The sequence below is a fragment of the Tyto alba genome, unplaced genomic scaffold (assembly GCF_018691265.1).
Source record: "Tyto alba isolate M040663 unplaced genomic scaffold, T.alba_DEE_v4.0 Super-Scaffold_8, whole genome shotgun sequence".
In the NCBI taxonomy this organism is placed as follows: Eukaryota; Metazoa; Chordata; class Aves; order Strigiformes; family Tytonidae; genus Tyto; species Tyto alba.
Window position 1 is genome coordinate 24,883,106 of NW_024881329.1, and position 14,489 is coordinate 24,897,594.

The 14,489-nt window shown below is 58.8% G+C and overlaps 2 protein-coding genes across 4 annotated transcripts; one reads left to right on the top strand and one right to left on the bottom strand.

Moving 5' to 3' along the window:
• Positions 1-422: 422 nt before the first annotated feature.
• On the bottom strand, positions 423-3,244 carry LOC116964882 (myelin protein P0). Its single transcript, XM_033005843.2, is given in 6 exon segments — positions 423-1,428; positions 1,577-1,637; positions 1,752-1,887; positions 1,969-2,182; positions 2,276-2,442; positions 3,012-3,244. Coding segments are annotated over 6 exon segments (945 nt in total). The 5' UTR covers positions 3,076-3,244; the 3' UTR covers positions 423-1,125.
• A 1,048-nt stretch (positions 3,245-4,292) lies between these two features.
• On the top strand, positions 4,293-14,489 carry LOC122152394 (succinate dehydrogenase cytochrome b560 subunit, mitochondrial-like). Of its 3 annotated transcripts, none has more exons than XM_042784827.1 (6): positions 4,293-4,401; positions 7,788-7,844; positions 8,654-8,755; positions 9,566-9,627; positions 11,405-11,568; positions 13,548-14,489. In XM_042784827.1, the coding sequence occupies exons 1-6, from the start codon at positions 4,382-4,384 to the stop codon at positions 13,650-13,652; spliced, it is 510 nt and encodes a 169-aa protein (XP_042640761.1). In that variant the 5' UTR covers positions 4,293-4,381; the 3' UTR covers positions 13,653-14,489. The 3 variants fall into 3 exon arrangements, with proteins under 3 accessions (XP_042640761.1, XP_042640763.1, XP_042640762.1); XM_042784829.1 differs by lacking the exon at positions 4,293-4,401 and adding an exon at positions 4,569-4,660; XM_042784828.1 differs by lacking the exon at positions 4,293-4,401 and adding an exon at positions 4,665-4,698.

Sequence of the window (14,489 nt, forward strand, 5' to 3'; positions counted from 1 at the left end):
GGAGTCCATGGTGGGGGAGACCCTGCCCACCCCAGGGAGACCTTTACCAACCCCATGGCCATGCCCAGGGCTGTGCACCCAGGGCAGGACCTGAGATCTGGCCTCTGTGTTAATTGGCATGAGTTTTAATTAACAGCTAATGGGGATGAGGGGGAAGGTGGCCCTAGGGTGGGGTGTAGCCATGATGGGTGGCCTTGGGGACAGCCTCCACTTGCTGAGGGGGGTCTCTGGGGTGTCACAAGGATGCCCTTGAGATGTCACCTCACCCCCGGGGAAACCGGGACAGAGGCAGTGATGCCCCTTTCCCTGTGGGAGCTGCTGGGCCTCCGTGCAATGAGTTCAGAAGTGCTCAGCCACCCTCTGCCCTCCCCCCGCGACACTCCCCCTGTGACTGGGAACAATGAACCAGGGTGGACGCTGGGTTCCTGGAGATGTGAGTTTTATTAATGGCGCCGTGGGGATGGGGGGACACAGACTTTTTTTGTGTAGAAAAACACATTGGGGAGCGGCGCCTGGCTCTGGGGTGATGGGCACCAGGAGCTCCTCCAGCCCGGCCGCAGCCTCTCCTCCTCCATGAGGCTCCGGCCGACACAGGGGGGCTGGGGGTTACAGGGCGGGAAGGTTAATGGGGGACAGGAGTGGGATGGAGGGGACGGGGCGGGGGCCACCCCGCAACGTCATTTGGGCTCGGTTGCGTGGAGAGACGAGAAAACGGCCAGAAAAGGAGCAACAATGGGGGCAGAGAAACCCTCCCGGAGACCGGTTTTGAAGGGGGGGTGACAGGAAGGGATGGGGGCAGCACGGTCCCGCAGGCACCCCACAGGTCCCTGGGGGGGGGGACTAAGGCAGCCCACAGGGGCCAGACCCAAAATTCAGTAGTTGCATTTTCAAACAGAAAAATTACATCAGTGCCCAGGGCTGGGCAGGGCAGCGGTTGCGCAGAGGAAGGTACCGACTGAGGGGCTTTGGGATGGGGTGGGGGGACACCAGGGCGTCCCCGAGGCCAGGGGACCCGGGGCGAGGACCACACCCCGCTCCTCGCCAGGTCCCGTGCCACGGGGTTGCCGCTTCTCAGAGCCGGGGGGGCCACGTCCGGGCCCCCCCCCCTCCGCCAGCGGCTGGGCGTCAGGTCCCCGCGTTTGGCTTGATGATGTTCATCAGGGCGCTCTTGAGGCTGCCCTTGCTGGGGGAGCGGACGGCGGGCGGGAGGCGAGCAGCCTCGGCAGCATCCCCCCGCAGCTCCATCTCGATGGTCATGACGACTTTGGGGGGCCGGGGGGCCCCGGTGTCCGCCCCCACAGTACCTTCCCTGCCTGCTAACCGCTATTTCTTGTCCTTGCGGGAGTCTCCCAGGGCTCCCTTGGCTTTCTTCTCACTCACCGCCTTGGTGCCGCGGCTGTGGTCCAGCATGGCGTAGAGCACAGGCGCCTGCGGGCATAGGGCACTCTCATCACCGTGGTACCCCCCACTCTGGGGGCTTTGCCCCGCAGCCTCTCTTCCCACCCTAAAAGGCAGCTGAGGGAATTGCCCCCCACCCCAGCCAAGCCATTTTGTCCCCCAACTCCTGCACACTCACCTGCCGGCCGCGCTTGGACACGTCCTTGGCCGATCGCTGCAGCTTCCCTTTCTCCATGGCACTGAAATTGGGGTTGGAAAGGCAAAAAGGCAACTCAGAAAGGCCAACCCCCCCCCCAGCCTGACTGGCAGCCCCATTTCGGGGTGGTTTTGCCCAATGGGGCAGCGGGGCTCACCTCAGCCGTCGCTGCAGGGCTACCTGCCGCCGCAGCCAGCAGTAGCGGATGAGATAGACAAGGGCCACCACCACGGCCACCAGCAGCAGAGCCCCACCGATGACGGAGCCCAGCACGACACCGTAGCGGGTGGGCACTGTGGGGACACCAGCCCCCCGTCAGCCCCCTGGCTGGTGCGGGGGGAATGGCGGTGGGGAGGGGACCGGTAGTGCCGTACCTTTCTCCAAGACGTAGAGCGTGACCTGGGAGGACTTGCCCACGATGTCGGGAGGGTTCTTGACATCACAGGTGAAAGTGCCGTTGTCGGTGTAGTCCAGGTTGTGGATGACAATGGAGCCATCCTTGCGGCGGGGGTTGCCCACCCACTCCATCCTCTCCTTGAAGCTGCCCACGTCATCGATGTAGGGCTGGCCCTTGGCATAGTGGAATATCTAGCGATGGGGACAGACACACAGACATCGGGGTCACGGTGGCTCAGGGCACATCAGGGCCACCCCCAGCCCCAAAGCGGAGCAGGTGCTTACGGAGATGCTGTCACGGGAGCCCTCAGCTTGGAAGTGCCAGGTGATGGAGATGTCCTCGGAAATCCACTCGCTGGACCAGAAGCTGCAGGAGAGGGTGACGTGGGAGCCGACGGTGCCATACACCTCCCGCTGCGTGTACACGTGGATGGACGATGTTGGGGACGGCTCTGCCAGGGGGCACAAACCCGTCAGCCCCACGGGGGACCCCGGCACAGGGACGGTGCCCATCACCGGGGCTGCTAGCCGGTCTGTGCCCCCGCGCTGGCCCCGTGCCCGGCCCCGTGCTGCCACGAAAAGGCTTTTGTTGGCCCTGGAGAAAACACAAGGGGCTGCTGGGGGGACAGCGGCTCTTTGTGCCACTGCAGGTGCCTTTGTTGGGAGCCTCTGCCCTGGCGTCCCCATGGCCGGCTCGAAGGGGACTGTGTCCTGGTGCCAGCTGACACCCGGGGACACTGGCGGGGATGCGGCCAGCAGCTAGCACCCCTTGCTCATCCCCAGGGAGGTGGCCGGCGCACGGAATCTCCTTGCATCCCGGTGACGGGGTCAGGGGCACGGCAGCAGATACGGTCCCGAAGCATTGCCAGCACTGGTGATGGTCCCACAAGCAGATGCGTGGGCGGCTGCCAGCCCCATGGCCACCTCCCAGGGCTCCGGAGTCCCCACAGTATTCCCCAGCAGCTGGGATCAGGATTTCAGGACCAGCAGCCCTGGTTCCCTGTCCCTGTCCCCAGCTTACCCAGCACCAAGAGGAGCCCGGTGAGGAGGAGGAGGCTGCTGCTGCCCCCGGCACCCTGCGACATGGTGGCTGCCCGTCACCGGTGGGCTCCGAGCCGCATGGAGGGCTGGCGGTGAGAGGGGCCCGGCGGCGTGCCGAAGGGTGCTGGCGGGACGGGGGCTGAGGTTTAAGAGCAAGCAGCGCCGAATGATGCCAGCGGTGCCCCGGCCTTGGGCCAATGGGCGCCAGGCAGCTGGGGTGGTGGGGGCTGGGGGGTGCTGGGCGCCCCGGGGCTGAAAGGGGGCATTTAGTTTGACGATGGGCGAGGAGGGGGAAGCATGTGGCAGGGGGGGGACCGGACACACAGCGCCCTTTGTACAGCCGCATTCCCGCCCGCAGCGGAGGCGGCTCGGCAGGAATGTGGCTGGAGCCGGAGGGCACCAGCACATGGCCGCGGTCCCTGGTGGGTCCCGGGGCCGGACCTGGCTGGCGGGGCCGGGGGTCTTGCGCTGTGACCGGGACACCCGCGTGTCTCTTGTCCCGTGGCCGCAGACCGGCGGCTGGCTTGCTGCGCTGTGGCCCCCACTCCTGCCCCGCGGTGCAGGGCTCCCAGAACGGCACTGCCCGCTCTGGCCAAGCACGCTCCCGGCAGCCTCTGCTCCAGCTCCATTTTGGGGTGAAAACACAGCTTTGAGGGTGGCAAGGGATAAGGGCACGTGCGTCCCCACGGGGTGCAAAGTGGGGACCGACCAAAGTGCCACCGCGCAGAGCCCAGGGCAAGAATTTGCACAGTGGCTTCCCAGCCGCTTTGCTGCCAGAGCAAGTGGTGTTTTGGGGTGGAAAGCCCCAAAGTGGGGTTTTCCTCTGGTTTTTGATCCAGAGTTCACAGCTGGGGAAGGTTGGGTGGGTGACAGGGGGGATAAAGGGCGGCTCTGGGGGTAAGGGGCAGCCCCGGCGCAACAGGGACCCCCAGAAGGGGGTAAGGGGCAGCTCCCGTGGGTTTACCAGGCAGCCGGGGGGAGAAACGGGCAGGTCTAGGGGGAATGGGTGGTCCCGGGGCTAACGGGGAACTGGGGGGGTTAAGGGGCAGCTCCGGTGGGTGCAACAGGCTGCCGGGGGGGAACGGGGGTAACGGAGTGGGGGTTAAAGGATGGCCCCGATGGCGCCGGGGGGAGTGGGGTGGTTACAGGCAGCTCTCGGGGTAACGGGAAGTCTAGTGGGGGGCGCTGAGGGGCAGCCCCGGTGGGTGCAACAGGCTGCCGGGGGGGTACCGGAGGGAGGGTTAAAGGGTGGTCCCGACGCGATCGCGCGGCCCCGCCGGTACCCGGCCGCCGACGGCAGCGGGGCCGGAAGTGCGTCACGGCCGCTTCCGGCGTGCGGGGCGCTCCAAGATGGCGGCGCTGGCGTTGAGGTGACTGCCGGGGGGCCGGGCCGGGCCGGGCCGGGGGCCGCGGGGGGGTGTGTGGGTAACGGCCCCGGGGCGGGAACAGGCCCCGCCTCCCCCCCGCCGCCGCCGCCCTCCCGCCGCCGCCCCCCGCCGCCGCCCCCCGCCGCCTCCCCCCTGCCGCCCCCCGCCACCGCCCCGGTCCTCGCGGCCGTTTTCTGGGGACTCCCCGGGGCTCTGGGAGCGCCGTCGCCCCGGGACTCGTGCCGTGGGCGCGTGTTAGACGGTAACGGGGCCCCGCGGACTGCGGGGCTGCCTGTAGCGGTCTGTTGCGCTTTCCTGTGATTTATTGCGCCTTGCCGCTTCCTGCCGCCAGTCTGCCCCGGTCCCTTGCTCCTGCGGCTCTTGGTGGCCTTGACGGGGTGGACGGACAGACGGCCGGGGCTGGGGGGTGTCCCCCGTTTGGCAGCCCGGTGGTCCCGCCGCGCCCGTGGGATTGCCGCAGGGCCGCGGGTTGGCTCAGCCCCCGCCTGAACGTTCTGTGCCTCCTCGAGGCCGTGGCCGTCCCCCTCCAGCCCCTCCTTTCCGACGTTCTTCTCTTGGATATCAGTCCGGGGACAGTGTTTGGGATTTCATTCTCTTAATTTATTCCCTGCGAGTCGGAGCCGTCATGCTTTTGTGGAAGGCTCTTTGTTGTGTGCGTGGGTTTGTTTAAAGGCGGGATCTGCTGGCAGCGGGAGAGGCGGGGAGCTCTGATACCTGCTGGGGTGGGCGCGCAGCAGCTGCTGCTGCTTGAAAAGCAAGAGAGAAATCGTTCGCTCTGGTTTGAAGCCTGCGCTTCATAACTTCATCTCGTGTCTGCTTCTGCTTGTCAGATGAAAAAGCATATATGATCACTTCTCATTTGCCTCCTCTGTGGAGAAATCCAACTAATTTTTATAGACCTGTCTTGCAGGATAAAAGTTAACGGTGTCTGTCGACGTGACGCTCAGCTGATGCTGCTCCAGCGCTGTCCCCCCCGCATCTCCTGATTTTCTCCTCCTGAGCTAACGGGGCTGTGTGGTGGGGTGTGTGCAGCCTGTGCTGTTCCACCGCCGGGCATTGATAGATGTCTCGGTTGAGCTGCTGCTTTATACTTGTTCTTCTCCAGCCCCACACAAGCGGCTGTGCTCTGTAGAGTCCCCGATAATTAACGCTAACTGGGGGTTCCCTGAGCCTTTGCACCTTCCTCAGGAGTAGGGCAGAGTGGGAGTTGGCTGAGGTGCCGTAGGAAGCTCTCAGCGGAGGTCCAGAGGATCCTCTTTCAGGGTTAATTCTTTTTAAAAAAACATGTTTATCAGTGATCTGGAAGAAGGTGCAAGGGAGGGCTGGAGAAGATGCAACAACTTAGAGAATGATAAATAATGGCGGACAGGTCCTTAGTACAGAGTGACCTTGATAGCTTAGCTGGAGGGCTGTGTTTTGCAAGCAACAGTCATTGCACTGAAGCAAGATGTAATGCTTTGCATCTTAAAAAAAGATATTAAAATTGAGCCAAGAAGATGGGGAGTTTAGCTTTGAAAAAACGCAAATGCATTGTGGATTTTATTCCTGGTTTTGAATATTGTGTGTGATTCGGAGCCAGCCCTCCCTCTTGCACTGCAGAAGAGGTGTTGAGTGGCTTCTGTACAGGGAGAGATGAAGTAGGTTGGGCCTTTTATTCTGGAAAAGAGGACTGAGGGGGAGTGTAAATCATTAATGGTCTGTGGGTAGAAATTTATTGTTCATCTCCTTTCCCCTGGCCCAGAACTGTGAGGCAGCAGGTGCTGCTAGTCCACAGGAGCTCAGGACAAGCAGGGAGCTGGTTCTCCATGTCTGGTTAAGCCTTGAGAATTCGTGCTGAAAGCTGGGAGGGTCGGGAGGTGGCAATGCGATTTCATGGCGGGAAAGGCCATTTGTTACAGACTGAAACCCTCTGGCTCGGGAAGTGTGTGAGCTGCACACGGTGGGGGTGCTTCCGCTGTGCTTCCTGAGACTTTTCTCCAGGGATCTGTTGTCAGCTGCTCTCAGATGTGATGGTGGGTTTGGTGGAGGTTTGGTTGGGCTCAGCCATTGCTGTGTCCTCGTGAAGCTCTCTGTTCATCTGTCAGGCTGCACTTTAGGGAGGGCGTTAATAAACTAGAGACAGTTCAAAGAAGGGTTTTTAGTTGGAAATATTGCATTGCAGCATGGGGTGGATTCTGCATTGCCAAAAAATTCATGCATCTAGCCAGGACACCTTTCTAAAAACCTGCTGTGTTTCAAGTCCAGCCCTTGAACACAAGGGAATATTTTGAAAGGAAACATCCTAACCATCATTTACACAGGAACTCGGAGTGGTTAATAATAATTACTTTTGTTTTGGATTTACACCTGGTGAAGAGCTGACCTCCAGATGTTTTTCCTACCATGTCCTTGGAACCGGCTGTAGGACAACTGAAGAGCAGCAGAGCTTCGTTTATCTACTGCTGCTAATGAAACAGCGGGGGATGCTGGTACAGATGCTTGTGCGTTTGAGAAGATTAATTAGTGTTTGTCGCTGTGCTGCAGAAGAGCACGCCAAACGTTTTTATACACCTTGTTCTCATCGCGTTGTCAGGAAAGGCAGCGCTGCCTGTTATGCTTTGTCCTGGAGAGGAGCAGGCGCTGCAGATTCCAGCCCACATCTGCAAACGCTCGAGCTGTGCTGGGCCGGGGGCCTGTTCCTCCCCGTTCCTGGAGAGATGCCCTTCAATGTCAGAGTCGCCGTTACTACAATCGCTCTGCAGAGAGTGGCTCCCACTCCTTCAGGCACCACAAAATCCCTTTTTACCTCCTGCTGTGAGCCTTGGCAGAGCTGAAACGCTGCATGCACTGGGCTGTGACAGTGATGTCCCATCTCGCCAGTGCCTGGAGCTTAACGAATGGCAGCGATGAAACGCTGGAATGAAAACAAGCGTTTGGAGGAAGGGGAGATGATGTCTTCATCTCGGACGCGTGGAGAGTGGTGGCCTGCACTGGCCCTTTCCACAGAGCTTCGCAGATATATACCTTTCTAGGGATGTGTGCCACCTGCCCTGATAATTGCTGTAGTGAGAGTGAAAAATGGACTGCCTCAGCGTAGCTGTGAGCTTAGAGTGTTGTTTATGTCTGTCTTACAAACAAGGTATTACAGCTGAGCAGTCTAATTACAGGGTGTCATAAAGAATGAACCCCTGGGCAGAGTCTAGAGACTCTAGTTAAGAGCTCAGTGGGGGAGAGAGATTTGTCGAGGAACAGCCCAGATACTCTCGTGTTACGGTTAATTTTAAGATACAAACCACCAAAGTTGTGAATCCCCTCCTCAGCCCCGTCTTGCTGGCATCTTGCAGCATTTATTTGGCACTCACAACACCTTTCTATCTTCTCTCTTGCAGATGTGTCAGTCGGCGGTGCCTGCTGGCTCGGCTTGGCCCCAACCTTTCTGTGCGACAGTGAGTCTGAGGTTTTACTGAGGGTAACGGGATTACGCTCTGCCCCAAGGGATCCTGGCTAAGGCTTTGGGCCATACACATGCTCCATCTGCTTAGTAATTCTGGTCAATCAACGAACGCCCTGTGTTGGACAGGCACTTACCACTTGGCCTATTTACGGAGCGGCTGGGGCTTGGGGACGGGGACGAGGGGAGAGCCTGGCTGGCTGCTGAGGCGGGCCTGGGTCTCTCGCAGGGATAGCTGGACCCCTGTCACCCCTTGGTGCCGCTCTGTGTGACGGCTTTGCCCCTGAGGAGGGCTGGGAGCTGCAGAAGCTCTCTTGTTCCCGTGCTTCGTACTGCCGGGCTTAGGGAGAAATCATTATTTTTTGCTAAATTGGGATGTAAGTGTAATTGCTGTGTAATCTCGGGAACGTTAAATTACAAGCTCTTTATTTGGTACAGTGTGCAATTACCGTGGCAGTAAAAAGCAGGTTGCATGTTATCAGGATTATATAATGTGTTATCTGATATCTTATACCCTGATTTGGGTGGTGCTGGGGGGGCTGGCTCAGCTCTGCTGGCTGAGCGGATTCCAGTGCAGCAGCTTTCCGTCCTGCATATTATTATTATTCACTGGGGAGTGCTGGCAGCGATCCTCTCCTCGCCCGGGGTTCATGAACAGCTGGAGCTGCTCTTTGTGCTGCTGTAGTCAAGGTCAGCTGGTAGCTCACATCCTGCGAGATGGAAAGCTGCTGCAGCAAAGCCCAACGGATCAGACGGGTAAAATGTTACCCTTCTCCCTGCACCTCCTGTCTCCTTCTTTTGTAGCATTGTCCCGATGGGAACGACGGCCAAGGAGGAGATGGCCCGCTTCTGGGAGAAGAACACCAAGTCCAATCGTCCCTTGTCCCCTCACGTTACCATTTACAAGTAAGAGCCTCCTGGCCTCCTCAGCTTTGTGCTGGGGCACATGTGGGCTTTGATGCGTGACAGCTCTGTCCCCGGAGACACCCTTGGGTGGGAGGCCTGTGGTGTTCCCACTGTCACTTCAGGCAGGGGATGGGAAGACCCTCTACATTGTGCTCTGAACCCTCTGAGCAGTGCAGGGGAATCACAGCCTCCCCCACAGAGTTGCTGACACTCACTGTTTTCACACGAGGTGTTGTGGAGGGGTACCGTCCCCCCAGCGCTGCGCCTCAGGGTGCCGGGGCAGCGCAGCATTTTGTTGAGAGGTGGGTGCCTCTGCGGAGGGTGGTTGCACAGAACGGCGCGTCCCACTGTGGGGTTGGCAGTCCTTGAGGGTGGAGGCAGGGGGCCAACGCAGGGCTCTCCTGTCCCCCCCTCAGAGAGGTGACTGCTTCTTTGAGGACACCGCCGTCACTTTTCCAGGTTCTCTCATTCACCTGTGAGCCTGGGTGACCAAACCCTGCCCCTTTGTTCCTAAACTGCAGGAGTCTTACTGTCTTCTGTTGCATCTCCCTTTAAGCTTTCTCAGCAGACGCCTTTCCCCTTCCCAAACCCGTGACAGTGGCATTTGCCATTCCCAAGCTGCCTCTGCAAATTCCCCCGTCTCTCCCCTTTTGCTCTGGCTGGATTCCTTGAATAACTCTGAGTGCAGAAATACCCGCCCAGCAACACGGAGCTGTCTAGGAACAGATGGGCTGTGCTTTGTCCCGCAGCCTCGAAGGCCTCCCTGGTGTTGTGCCCCCTGTTTTGCTGATGTTGTGCCCTGTTTTGCAGGTGGTCTCTGCCCATGGCGATGTCCATCACGCACCGGGGCACCGGCGTTGTGCTGAGCTTAGGTGCGTGCATCTCCCACTTGCTCATGGCGATGGAGGGTGGGGGCTACGGGAGGGAAGACCCCTCTGATTCAGAGATGTGACTCCAGGCAGATGTTTTCTCCCCTCTGTCCCCAGCTTCAGCAATGTGTTTTCTCCTGGGAAACGCATGCTTTGTCCTTTGCCTTTCTCTGTCCCCTGAATATCTCCCTAGCCCCATTTCTCTGTCCCCGGGTCCTCCTGTGCTGCAGGTGGCTCCAGCCCTGCAAAAGCAGCATTTCTCCCCCATAGGTACAAGCCTTCGAAGCATTTGCAGCTCTTGGCTTGGCCTGGCTGCTTTCTTCTGGGCCTCCCCCAACCTGGAAAAGGCTAATCAGCTGCTCTAGTTCTCAGCCCTTCTCTTCCATGGCTGTTTTTTTGGCTGGTTTATCCTTACAGGAAACACTGTGTGAGGGAAAGACTGACAGGCAGAGCTCAGAGGATTTTCCTTAGCACAGGTGGAGTTTTGCAGCTTCTTGGAAGTGGCTGCTGCTTTCCTAGAGATCTCAGTAGGGGGGAAGGTGGCATCAGCATTAAAACCAGTAGACTCCCTCCAGCAATTTGACTTGCATAGTTTGCCTAAGTGTTAGGTCATCTAACTGTGAAAGGCTGTTTAATTTCCCTTAATGCTCTCACTGCAGCTGGAAGGTGCTTCGCCGGTAGCTCCCTGTTGATTCATGGGGAGCTGAGTTGGTGTTGGGACTCAGAAAAGATGTGCAGGACAGAGCACTTGTGTTCTTCACTCAGCAGAGTGAGAGGGAGCAGTGAGGGCTGCAGCCTGCCCTTCCCAGCCTGGCCTCCCAGTTGCCTTTCTGCTCCGACCCATTAGCCTCTACTGGAGGGGAAATTGTCCCCTGCCTAGGCCTGTTGAGCACGAAGGAGCATGGCTTCTGCCGACCAGAGCGCAGCAGCCAGGAGAAGGAGGGGGAAGTGTTCAACTCCTCTCTGTCAAGGCCTGTAATTACAGGAGCCTCTGACTTCCTGTGCTTCTTGCAGGGCAAACACAAAGGCCATTGAGGAGACAAGTGGCTGAGCGAGGAAGCAGCTGGTTGACGCTCGCTGCCAGTGCCGGCCTCAGCCGAGGCGCTCGAGCTAGCGTGCCGCAGTGTAATCAGGCACTATTGAGCAGGGGGTGAATCGTGCCTTGGCTGGCTGCGATCATTCCCATTCTTTTGGCAGCACCATCTGGATGAACCCTCTTGGCCTAAAAATGAGGAGGAGAGGCTGCCGCGGCTCCTGCAGCTAGTGCAGCCACGCGCATCGGGCTGCCACTTCGGCTGCCGGTTCCTTTGCTGGTTGCTGTTGAGGCAGCCTCGCTGGATCGCTGCTGCATCGGTGGGGTTTCTGTCCCAAGATGTGGACCGGGGGACTTTGCTGAAGAGCTGCCACCTTACGTTTCCAAATTTCATTGTTCCTTTAACCTTGAATTTGGGCTGTTTTGGCTGCAATTGCATGAGCTCACCAGTGTGGTCTCTGGGTGTTGTATGAGTAATGCAGCCCCCAGTGCAGGACCCAGATTCAGGGCATTGCTGCCGCAGTTTGAGTCCTCAGCACCCCAGGGCACACTGTCACAGTGCAGATGGTGCTGCCACCACGCAGGCAGAGCCCTTCTCCCTCCTTCCTCTGCAGGCCACCATGAGCTGATGGTGGTTCAGGCTGTGTCACCAAACCAGAGACACGGAGGTGGCTTGGGGCCCTTTGCGGGCAGCAAGGGGTTGGAAAGGCTTCTGCTGGCTTGACCTGTGGGCTTTGTCTTTCTCAGGAGTCTCCCTCTTCGGTCTGGCTGCCTTGCTGCTCCCAGAGCAGTTTCCACACTACCTGGCCATGGTGAAGTCGCTCAGCCTGGGGCCCGCTCTCATCTACTCTGCTAAATTCGCTCTGGCTTTCCCCTTCTCCTACCACACCTGGAATGGAGTCCGACACCTTGTGAGTAGCCTCCACGAGGTGCCGGGGGTGCGAGGGAAGGGAAGCATCTGCTGGCTGCAGGGGTGCTGGGTGCAGCATCTGAGAAGGTGCCCTTGGAAATGGGAATTAGTCACCTCAAGTGCTTCAGAACTTCAGTGCTATTTTTGGGCGTGTATAAGTTGCAAAGAGTATTGCTATTCTAGTGCTTCACTGGGCAGTGCAGCTGGCTGAAAAATCCCCCCGCAGATACCTCCTCGGCTGCGGGAGATGGGTGAGGGGTGGCAGGAACAGCATTACAGCTGTGGGACGTGTCTGCAAGGCTGCGGGCTTGAAACCTGTGGTGGTGCCACCCGCTGCTCGTTATCATCTCACCCTCATCATGCAGCCATTGTGCTGTGATCTTCTGAGTGCTTTATATTATTTAATGAGCCCAGAAGATGTGTGGCAGAGGATTGGAGACAGTGCTGCCTGTGCAGAAAGTAATCTGTGATGTTTGCCCTGGGCTGAAGTGAGGAACAAGCAGCTCCATTCAGCCAAGCTTCCTGTGTTTGATGAAGGAGGGGGAGCCAGAGCGCTGAGTTTCTTGCTGGGAACAGTACAAGATGTGCTGCTTTTTGTAGTTGATTTTGTGTTTTCTGTAGCTCCAGATAGGTTAGGTTTTTATGGGAGCAAATTTGCAAAGGCAGCTGGCCCGGAGCATGACATAATCCTTCTGCTGTGGGCAGAGGGAATGTCACGTGTGGCGCCGCGCTGCAGACGTGGACTCACGCTGCAGGCGCTGATGGCTCCCAGTGTTTCCAGTGTGGAAACACAGAACTTGAGCACTGTTGAATGTTGTATCCTGTACCCAAGAGCAGCCGTTACGAGGTGTCAGAGTGCCGGGAGGTGCCTGGCTGAGCTGTTGGGGTGAACAACAGCCGTGTGCTGCGAGAGGAGCCCGTTGAGGCAGGCAGTGGCTGGACAGCAGTGCTGCCAGTGCTCGTTACCTGCTTTTCAAGCACTCGGCGTTGGACGAGGTCTCGGAGCACAGGGCTGGCAGCCGGCTGAGCCTTGCTCGCTTGTGGAGATGCTGCTGGGCGAATGGAGCAGTCATAACTGGCTGCTAGTTCAGAGTGTCTTGAGTTGAATGTGTGCTGAAGTCTCTGACTGCATGTATATATTAGGATGCCAATTAAATTGTCTGAGAAGGAAACCAGTGGTGTTGGCCCCTGGCTGCGCTCAGCAGCCTAGACCATCGATGGCAGAAGGGGAGCCAACGTGGAGCAGGTTCAGTTTAGTGCCTCTGCCCCGGGTGCTTCTCTGCTTTGAGTCCTGGGGGCTTACTGTGAGGGGGCATGTGCTCCGCAGGCCGCCCTCAGCCACCCTGCTTTCGCTTGGCTGAAGTCAGGGGAGAGGTGCAAACCCCCCTGCAATACCTGGAAACTGAGGACACCCAGCTGCAGGGTGCCGTTCCAGCATCCCTCCCCGCCCCCCGGGCTCAGCCGGGCCTCCACAGCTCGCACCGTACCCAGGGGTGTACGCAGAGGTGTGGGGGGCTGAGGCTCATCCCCAGCTGCTAGGCTCTGCCCGCGGGGACGTCAGCACTGCCTCAGATCTGCTGCTTGCGCCGTGCTTTATAACCTATTTCTGTCAGCAGGAGAGAAGCGGAGAGCAGCTGCTGCTTTTGAAGTGAACCTGCCGTGCTGAGGCTGCTGGGGATTAGGGAGAGCTCGTGGGCAGCTTTGCCGATAGATGCAGGGGCTTGGTGGGGGATAAGCTTCCTCTGGCACGACACACACCTGCCTGCACCCAGGGAGACCCCTGCCCACTGCCCTGCCCCGCTGGATGCCTGTAGCCCTCCATCCAGTCTGCACCCATTGGTCTAAAGGCTGTTTTTGGGGGTGGTCTTGCTAGATTTTATCAGAAAGATGGTTACTTTCTGCCTGCATCTGGCACATCCCCCATCAGGAACCCTCCCAGCCCTGTTGAATTAACCCTGCTGTGTCTTTTCTCTCCTGCAGGCGTGGGACATGGGGAAGGGGTTCAAGATCCCCCAGGTCAACCAGTCTGGGGTGCTAGTCCTGGTCTTGACCCTGCTCTCCTCTGCGGGCCTCGCGGCGATGTGAAGGTACCTCCCGGTTCACGGCCTCCCTTTTTTTGGAAGATTTGCTCCGTCCTGGCCCACCGCAAGATGTGTGTGAAAGGGAGGTGGGAGGACAGGCTCCCAAGTAACTACAAATCTTTGGGGAAGGTGGCGATTCCCCTCCTCGCAAATCTCCTGTATGATCAGAGTTGCTTTTCATTAGCCCAGGTGATGAGCTGACCGCCTCTCAGCAGTGCAGGGACAGGCTGGGCTGTCTCCTGCTATGCCACGTGCCCGAGCAGCCACAGAAAGCTGGGCACAAATTAACAGCTGATCCTGGCATATTCAGTTGCTCACAGAAAGCTGCCTAGCTTCTTCCAGGCAAACTCCAGGGCGTTTCTTTTCTCTGCTCTGTCCCCAAGCTTGAGACAATGCTGAATCTGTGTCCCTGCAGGTCCGAGTGGGCTTGGGGACGGCTGCTTGTGCATGTGTAGGCCTGGTGCAGGACAAGCATCTCCATTGAGGCAGCCTGTGCCAGGGCAGGGCGAGCAGGCGGAGTTGCCAGTGCCAGCACCCGTGAGGGGAATGGGTGATCGGTGCCGTCCAGGTGCTGCACCAGCCACAGAACCCTGTGCTTTCTGAGCCTGGCAGCGTGAGCTGGCTGGAATAGGGTGCTCGGGGTCAATCCCCACTCCTTATCCTTGAAAATGTCAGCTTTGGGCCCTGGAGCCCCTGCCAGTGAAAAACGTCTGATTTTCCTGTTAGGAAGTTACTCTGTCTCTGGCACACAGGGAGGGACCTGATTTTCCAATCGTGTGTTGCCACCACCTTTCATTTCAGCACTTGTCCACCTTAGCAGTAAAGCAGCCTTGATCCTTCA